Source organism: Colossoma macropomum, unplaced genomic scaffold (assembly GCF_904425465.1).
Source record: "Colossoma macropomum unplaced genomic scaffold, Colossoma_macropomum, whole genome shotgun sequence".
In the NCBI taxonomy this organism is placed as follows: domain Eukaryota; kingdom Metazoa; phylum Chordata; class Actinopteri; order Characiformes; family Serrasalmidae; genus Colossoma; species Colossoma macropomum.
The window spans coordinates 59,174,786-59,184,016 of record NW_023494792.1 but is presented as its reverse complement, the minus strand read 5'-3'; the positions used below and the strand labels follow the sequence as shown (position 1 = coordinate 59,184,016).

The 9,231-nt window shown below is 39.3% G+C and overlaps 1 protein-coding gene across 2 annotated transcripts; it reads right to left on the bottom strand.

Annotated features, from left to right (window-relative positions):
• Positions 1–2,368: 2,368 nt before the first annotated feature.
• On the bottom strand, positions 2,369–6,001 carry ucn3l (urocortin 3, like). 2 transcript variants are annotated; one of them, XM_036577684.1, is made up of 2 exons: positions 5,805–6,001; positions 2,369–3,155 (listed from the first exon to the last, which is right to left on the bottom strand). In XM_036577684.1, the coding sequence occupies exon 2, from the start codon at positions 3,141–3,143 to the stop codon at positions 2,706–2,708; it is 438 nt and encodes a 145-aa protein (XP_036433577.1). In that variant the 5' UTR covers positions 3,144–3,155; positions 5,805–6,001; the 3' UTR covers positions 2,369–2,705. The 2 variants fall into 2 exon arrangements, with proteins under 2 accessions (XP_036433577.1, XP_036433576.1); XM_036577683.1 differs by having other exon boundaries at positions 2,369–3,152; positions 5,805–6,000.
• Positions 6,002–9,231: the final 3,230 nt, after the last annotated feature.

The window sequence follows — 9,231 nt, the reverse complement described above, 5'->3', positions numbered from 1 at the left end:
TTAGGTCCTTGACTAAAGAACCCTTAAAAAAGTTATGAGTGTGCCATCTGAAGATGATTTAAAACAAACAGGACCACACAGCCCTCCAGATGCTTAACAATTACAGTTATATAGTATATATGGAATTTTTAGGAAGTTTAGGAAAACCTTTATGTGTTTTGAGTCATTCTGGGGGAAACAAGGTGCTGTTATGTACTGCATACATCAGGGCAAACACTGTATACTTGGTCTTGGACAAGGAATTGCTAATCAGGAACACGGTGTGATTAAGTTTAGGGAAAGACAGTCTGGAAGGCCTGTCCTTCTTATCAGTGCAGTGGCTGCTGTGGGGAAGATCATTTTATATCATTTTATATGAATGCGTTCAATAAATGCCCAGGGTTGTGCTGTTTATCTGCTGAAACTATGATTTTAATTTCACAAAAGGGCTAAAAAGAGACACATCCACTTTACTGTGGAGTGTTCAAATTAGCTGTATGATGCAATATAGTATATATAATATGTATCCTCAGTTATCATGATATATAGTCAGGCAGGCAGCTGATTCTGATTGACTGCAGATGTTACACATCAGTACAAATTGCACGACCACATGCTGACCGCTCTGCATTCCGTTGGTGGGCTCATGTTCCACTTGATGAGAGCTGATTGGCTGGATGAGGCCATTATTGAATGTAATGTAAGATAATGTAATTTAATACATTGGGAATTTAACAAATTATTTAATTATAAAATATACTGTTCATATGAATAATATTAAGGTAATTTTCCCCAGATTGAGACATTTTCAGCACTAGGCACATAACAATGTGCTGGACATTACGTGTGAAAAAGATCAGCAGTAATACTTTTATTTTGATTTTTTTAAAATGTTTTTGTAAGCAGATTTTTTCCATATTCATAATTCATGTTGTTGTAGTGATTTTCTGGTTTCTGGTCACAGATTATTATATATATATATATATAATTTCATGGTTCCATACACACACACACACATATATATATATATATATATATATATATATATATATATATATATATATATAATTTCTATGACATAAAATTATCTATATAATGTATATAATATCTAGTATACGTAAGGTTTAATAAATGTGTTATAAATAGCTTAATCACTATCTAATAGTCTGTAAATGAAAGTTAACAGATAATATAATTGTAATGTGCATAAGTGCTACTATTTCAATTTTACAAATGCACTGTTTTTCAGAAATGTGTTATATATTTAAGTGCAAAAGTTTGACGGTTTGTTGATTTTCTAAGTGAAAATAAGTGAACACATCCTCTACAGGGAACACCCTTCAATACGGCATTTTCTGCACATTTAAGTGCACAATTTCTATTTATTTGCTAAATTTATGATAAAATATAAAATGTGCCATGACTTTTGCACAGGTCACATTTTATGTTCTATTTTTTCCAATTTATAAAATAAATTCAGCAAATAATCAGTAATTGTGCATTAAAATGTGCAGAAGTGTGTTCTCTGTAGAGGACGTGCCTTATTTTCACTTCAACAACATGAAATTTGACCATGGGCTCCCAAACCGTTGCAAATGAATGTAAATGCTTAATATTTGAAGTTATGTTATGTGAGTTATAAGTATTAAATGACTAAATCACTATTAACAAACTATAATTAATGATTAGGCTTCTACCAATCAAAATAATAACCAATTATTCATACATCACTAAGTAAATCATTCACATGGTACCATTTATTAATGCATAGCACCGTTGTCGGAACAGAACCTCATATCTCCATTTTCGTCATTTTTTGGTTTTTGACATAATTTGAAAATACCTGTTGTTCTTTACATTGTCTGTACATTTCATGACGAATGGCCCAAAAGAAACAGCCTAAAATTACTTGGAAAAACGTCTGGTTCCATTGACTTACATTAAATGTAAAGCAGGTTTTTTCCTTCTCCTGTAAAGTCACCATTTTGGAGATACAAGGTTTTCTTCCGACAGCAGAGACATGTAACTAGTATTCAGTTATTAACAAACTATTAGATGACGATTAAGCTGATGTTCATTCGGGCCTCTTATTATAAAGTGTTACTGAATTAATGAATTCGATAATCTACTAGTGCACAGGGAATATTGTCATAAAAGGCCGTTGTGGAGTGAAGTGCGCATGTCTTAGAAACATCTCCAAGCTCTTAGCATAGTTAGCCAACCTACTGAGTTTGTGACCAAGCAGGTGAGGAGTGACCTCTGGGAGCAATGGGATGTGGAGGCTCCAGCGTGTGCAGCTCCCTCGTTTACCCCTCCCATGCCGCATTCATGTGTCATCACCACTGGAGGCTGATTGCTGGTCCCGAGCCCCTCAATACCAAACAATGCCTTTTGCCTTCAACTCCACCCAACATTTATTTCCCACCACAATGATATTCATCTAAGCTTTCTCGTGCTTTTGTGCGCTGGTCAACATGAGCTACTGTAACATCACTGTGAACTCAATATTTCATCAATATATCACCTTTTTTCCAGTAGAAATACATTCCTTAGATTTATACATCACTAAACCGGCTTAAATAAATGATCCACAAAGACTAGTGGGAATTTCCTTTAAAGTCAAAATCAGTGACACCTGCTCTGCGTTATTGCTAATTTGAGAGGCGACTTGATGACATTTATTAGACAGTGAGTGAGAAAAGTCTGGAGGCGCTGTGCTGTCCTCTCTAGCCGATCTGTGCCATTAAGCGTGCGTTGTGGGCAGCCTGGGCGCGCAGGCTCTTGCCTTTGGCAATGTCAAACAGTATGTTCATAAGGCTGGTGGGCACGTCCAATGAAAGGGTCATTCTGCTGCCCCGGTCACCTTTGGCCCCGTTCCGGTACATCTTACTCCTCCTGAGCATGCTCTGGCTCAAAAACCTGTAGCCAGACCCAGGAGAAGTCCTCCTCTCTCGGCTCTCCTCAAGAGAAAGGGAGTCTCCAGCCCTGTGGAGGAGCTGCAGGGTGTCGTAGAGCGAGTTTAGCGGTGGCTCCTCATTGTTCGCTGTGGGGAGGAGCTCGTCAGGGCAGAGGAGGCCGGGGTCAGTTTGGGGTGGCCGCAAGCAGAGGCTGGAGAGCGGAGCGCAGAGGACAGCTAGCACCAGAAGGGATCTGGCCAGCACCATGACTCTCTACTGCTGGACAACAAACAGACATGGAGTAACACACCAGTGACAATTTCCAGGGTTGAATTAGAACATACAGTCCACCTAAAAACCTCCAGTTCACCTCAAACACCTACAGTCTAACATCTACATCCCTAACATGTACAATCCACCTACAACACCTACAGTCCATGGAAAACATCTACAGTTAGTCTAAAACACCTACAGCCCATCTCCAACTCTTATAGTCCACCTAAAAACGTACAGTCCGTCTTAAACACCTACAACCCACCTCTAACACCTACAGTCCATCTCTAACTCCTACAGTCTCTCTAATTTTTACAGTCCACCTTAAGAAAACCCTACAGTCCATCTAGAACACCTACAGTCCATATCTAATACTTACATTTCATCTCTAACACTTATACTCCATGTCTAACTACTACAGTACCTATAAAACACCTCCAGTCTATGCCTAATACATACAGCCCTCTAACACCTACAGTCCTCTAATACCTACAGCCCTCTAATACCTACAGTCGTCTAATACCTACAGCCCTCTAATACCTACAGTCCTGTAATACCTATAGCCCTCTAATACCTACAGACCTTCACTAATACCTACAGCCCTCTAATACCTACAGTCCATCACTAATACCTACAGTCCTGTAATACCTACAGCCCTCTAATACCTACAGACCATCACTAATACCTACAGTCCTCTAATACCTACAGACTCTCTAATACCTACAGACCATCACTAATACCCACAGTCCTCTAATACCAATAACCCACTAATACCTACAGACCATCACTAATACCTACAGTCCTCTAATACCAATAACCCACTAATACCTACAGACCATCACTAATAACTACAGTCCTCTAATACCTACAGACTCTCTAATACCTACAGACCATCTCTAATATCTACAGACCATCACTAATACCTACAGCCCTCTAATACCTACAGACCATCACTAATACCTACAGTCCTCTAATACCAATAGCCCTCTAATACCTACAAACCATCACTAATACCTACAGTCCTCTAATACCTACAAACCATCACTAATACCTACAGTCCTCTAATACCAATAGCCCTCTAATACCTACAGACCACCACTAATACGTACAGTCCTCTAATACCTACAGACCATCACTAATAACTACAGCCCTCTAATACCTACAGCCCTCTAATACCTACAGACCATCACTAATAACTACAGCCCTCTAATACCTACAGTCCTCTAATACCTACAGTCCTCTAATATCAATAGCCCTCTAATACCTACAAACCGTCACTAATACCTACAGTCCTCTTATACCAATAGCCCTCTAATACCTACAGACCACCACTAATACGTACAGTCCTCTAATACCTACAGACTATCACTAATACCTACAGACCATCACTAATAACTACAGTCCTCTAATACCTACAGACTCTCTAATACCTACAGACCACCACTAATACGTACAGTCCTCTAATACCTACAGACCATCACTAATACCTACAGACCATCACTAATAACTACAGTCCTCTAATACCTACAGACTCTCTAATACCTACAGACCATCTCTAATATCTACAGACAATCACTGATACCTACAGTCCTCTTATACCAATAGCCCTCTAATACCTACAGACCATCACTAATAACTACAGCCCTCTAATACCTACAGACTCTCTAATACCTACAGACCATCACTAATACCTACAGCCCTCTAATACCTACAGGCCATCACTAATACCTACAGACCATCACTAATAACTACAGCCCTCTAATACCTACAGACTCTCTAATACCTACAGACCATCTCTAATCTCTACAGTCCATCTCTAATACCTATAGACCATCCTTAATACCTACAGCCCTCCAATACCTACAGATCCTCTCTACTATCTACAGCCCCCCAAAAATACCTACAGTGCGCCTAAAACACCTACAGCCCATCTCTATTTGTGCAGTCCACCTAAAACACATACCACCTAAAACACCTACAGCCCACCTGTTTTTTTTTACAGTCCATCTAAAACACCTACAGTCCACCTACAACACCTACAGCCCATCTCTAAAACCTACAGCCCACCTCTAATACCTCCAGTCCACCTAAAAGCCCTATACAGTCAATTATAAACTCCAACAGTCCATCTAAAACATCCATAGTCCATCTAAAGCACCCAGTCTTATCTTAAACACTTAGAACCCATCTCTAACACTTACAGTCCACCTAAAAACTCCCTCTCTATTTCCTACAGTCCACATAAAAACCTCCATTCTATCTACAACACATCCATCTCTAAAACCTACAGCCCACTTCCAACACTACAAAGACCTACAGTCCACCTATACCAGCTGGAATCTTAAAGTCCATCTATCTACACCTACACCATCTAAAGCACCTACAGCCCATCTGTAATTCCTGAAGTCCACGTTAAAAAAAACCTATGCTGTCCATCTATAATACCTAGAGTTCACCCATTTAACAGTCCACCAAGAACACTTATTCTGCTGTCCATGGAAGCCAGAGTGAGGTAAAAACCAGTCGAACACACAGTTCTTAGCCTGGAAGTTCAAACTTCTGCTTCTACGCTGGTAAGACGGCACTGTAAGCTGTACTGAGAACTAGACATGGTTAAGAAATATTCATCTAAGATATCAGTGTTTTAAAACGTACCTGCAGCGTTGGATTAGGACAATATTCTGAATTAAAGATCAGAAGCAGAAAGGAAAAAAAAAGAACAATCCAAAGAATTAGATAAGGTAAACAAACTGAAGGGTTAAGCAGGAGTTAGTGGTCAGATCAGTCCTGCGCAGTGGAAAGTTTAGTTGCTACACACTGCGCTTCTTCTCTGAGGCAGACGGTGTGAGGCATTTGGACTCTCAGCATCTCTGCACGGGGATTTAATTAGTACAGCGCGATTGGACGCCGGCCATGGCGTCACGCCTCTGACGTCACCGGTCCCCGCCCAGGTAAACGAGAACAAGCGAGTGAAACGCGCGAGGGTCCACTGTCCAGAAACTTTTCTCCGCAGAGCTTACAGAGAACTACCGTGATAATAATTACTAATAATGACTAATAATAATAATAATAATAAGGACTTGTTTTGGGTTCCTTTCCAGTCCTGCTTGTCAGAAGAGCTCGACACTGACGTGAAAACGTCCAGGACTGATTTCTCAGACGTGGTTTAAGACTAGTCTTGGACTAAGTTGCAGTGCCAGTGGTGAATCAGCACTGGGAATTCCTTAATCTTAGTCTGGCCTCAAATGTCTTACTGTACACTCTTTAAAGATGGTTCTGCAAGGGTTCTTTAGTGAAAACAAGGGTTCTATATAGAAACATGAACACTCAAGGAACCATTTGCATGCTTAAAGGGTTCTTTTCACGGTGAGAATGGTTCTTTAGCTTGATTGAGAATGTGTTGTATATAGTTCTGTACAGAACCTTTTAAAAAATGGTTCTATCTAGCACCAAAAGGGGTTCTTCTATTGCTGCAATGTCAAGCTTGTGTACAATAGAAGAATGCTTTTTTGTGCTACGCTCTTAAAAATGATGGTTCTTCAAAGGTTCTTGAGTAAAGAAAATGGTTCTATATAGAACCATGAACACTCAAAAAGCCATATGCATGCTTAAAGTGTTCTTTGCATAGACAGCATGGTTCTTCAGATTGATGGAGAATGTGTTGTATATGGTTCTATATAGCACCAACAAGGGTTCTTCTACTGTTACAAGCTTGACATTGTCACAGTAGAAGAATCCTTTTTGGTGGAATATGGAACCATTTTCAAAACGGTTCTACATAGAACCATCTACAGTACATTCTCCATCAATCTGAAGAACCCTTTCACAACGCAAAGAACCCTTTAGTTATGCAAAGGGTTCTTTGAGTATGCGTAGTTCTATCTAGAACCATTTTCTTTACTAAAGAACCCTTGAAAAATAATATTTTAAGTGTGTATGGTTCTGTATAGATCCTTTTTCCAAATGGTTCTATATAGCACCAAAAAGGGTTCTTTTATTGCTACGATATCAAGCTTGTATGCAATAAAAGAAGCCTTTTTGGTGCACTATAGAACCATTTGGAAAAAGGTTCTATATAGCACCATCTTTAGCACATTCTCCATAAATCTGAAGAACCATTTCACCATGCAAAGAATGAGTTAAGCACAAAAATGGTTTTTTGAGTGTTAATGGCTCTATATAGAACCATTGTCTTTACTAAAGAACCCTTGAAGAACCATCTTTTTTAGAGTGTAAGTCTTTCCTCCAGTGCTGCAGGCCAGCTGATCATCTGCTTGTTGATGTGACTGAAGTGCTCATCTTTATAACACACGTTGAGGCTCTGCTTAAGCAACCAGATCTGAGTAAGAGAACCTGTAAGGATTCAGAACCACGGAGAGTTCCCCTCTCTGTTAGGCAGCTTCAAGATGCATGTTAAGAACTCAGCATCAGCAAGAGTTTATTGGTTCAAGGCAGCACTCACACATCATTAAAGAGCGAAATCCCGGTGGTGAATTAACACCTTTTTCGGTTTCCAGGAACAACCGGCCAGCCTGATCATTTGCACTCCAATGACTCTGTTTGAGCTTCTCTGAGAGCTAATTGCTCTGTAGACCATCGCCATAGACGACAATTTCAGCACTGTCATTAATGAGCACCGGACAGAAGATGGCTAGTTTGTTCTCAGAGGTCTTCAGGTCAAGAGGCCGCTCTAATGATCACCTGTGGGCATGGCAGACATTGGATGTCAGCATTGTTCACAGGAGGAATTCCACCAATAAAAAAAAATGCATAATTAAATCATTAAGATGTAAAAAACAGTCATTCAAAGTGGTTTGGTGTGAAATGCGTCAGAATAGTTCACAGTGGTGGTGATAGGAACCAGACATCCACCTCTAAAGGCTCCCTCATAGAAAGTTGTTTTGTCTGTAACACTGGTTTATGATAGTTTTGAGATAAGATTTTGGCCTCAATGTATCTTTTAAAGGCCATTCATGGTGGTGAGGTACATGCAGGGTGTTGTGAGGCAAAATAGTTCCCAAAAGAAAATGTATATTTCCATATGTATCACTATTTTGCCATCATCAACATTACATATAAACTCAGAAGACACGTGTAGGTTCACTGGTGGTTTTGGATAGTAAATAAAATGGCTATATTTGTGTGCTACACTTTTAAAAATGATGGTTTTTCAAACGTTCTTGAGTAAAGAAAATGACATGAACACTCAAAAAACCATATGCATGCTTAAGGGTTCTTTGCATAGACAGCATCGTTCTTCAGATTGATGGAAAATGTGTTGTTTATGGTTCTATATAGCACCAACAAGGGTTCTTCTACAGTTATAAGCTTGACATTGTCACAACAGCAGAACCCTTTTTGGTGCAATATGGAAACATTTTCAAAAAGGTTCTATATAGAACCATCTACAGTACATTCTCCATCAATCTAAAGAACGCTTTCACAATACAAAGAACCCTTTAGTTATGCAAAGGGTTCTTTGAGTATTCATAGTTCTATCCAGAACCATTTTCTTTACTAAAGAACCCTTGAAAAATAATATTTTAAGTGTGTATGGTTCTGTATAGATCCTTTTTCCAAATGGTTCTACATAGCACCAAAAAGCGTTCTTTTATTGCTACGATGATATATTTGTGTTGTAGTCATGGCGACTCCTGGTTCCTATCACCATCACTGTAAAGAAATCTGAACCATTTCACACCAAACCACTCTGAATGACTTTGTTTACAGCTCAACCACTGAATTGTGCAGCAGAAATGTTGAAATTTTGGTGGACTTGTCCTTTGATATGGAGAATTTTTGGATGTGTTTTGGTGAATAAGTAGAATAAAACCTCCTGAATAATAGTAAGGCGCATAAACTTCATTCAGTCTGTATACTAATGCAGAGCCACCCAAATCCTACTAGATAATAGACTAACTGTAGATAAAGGAATTAGAACTGATCTCAGATCAGACTAGGACGTCTACTACATGGTCACTGTTTCCACCGGTGTGTTACAGTCCATCAAATGTTTTGATCTAACAAATAGAAGGAAATCTTTTACCCTGCAACAGCAGAGCTGAACCACTAGAGGTCACAA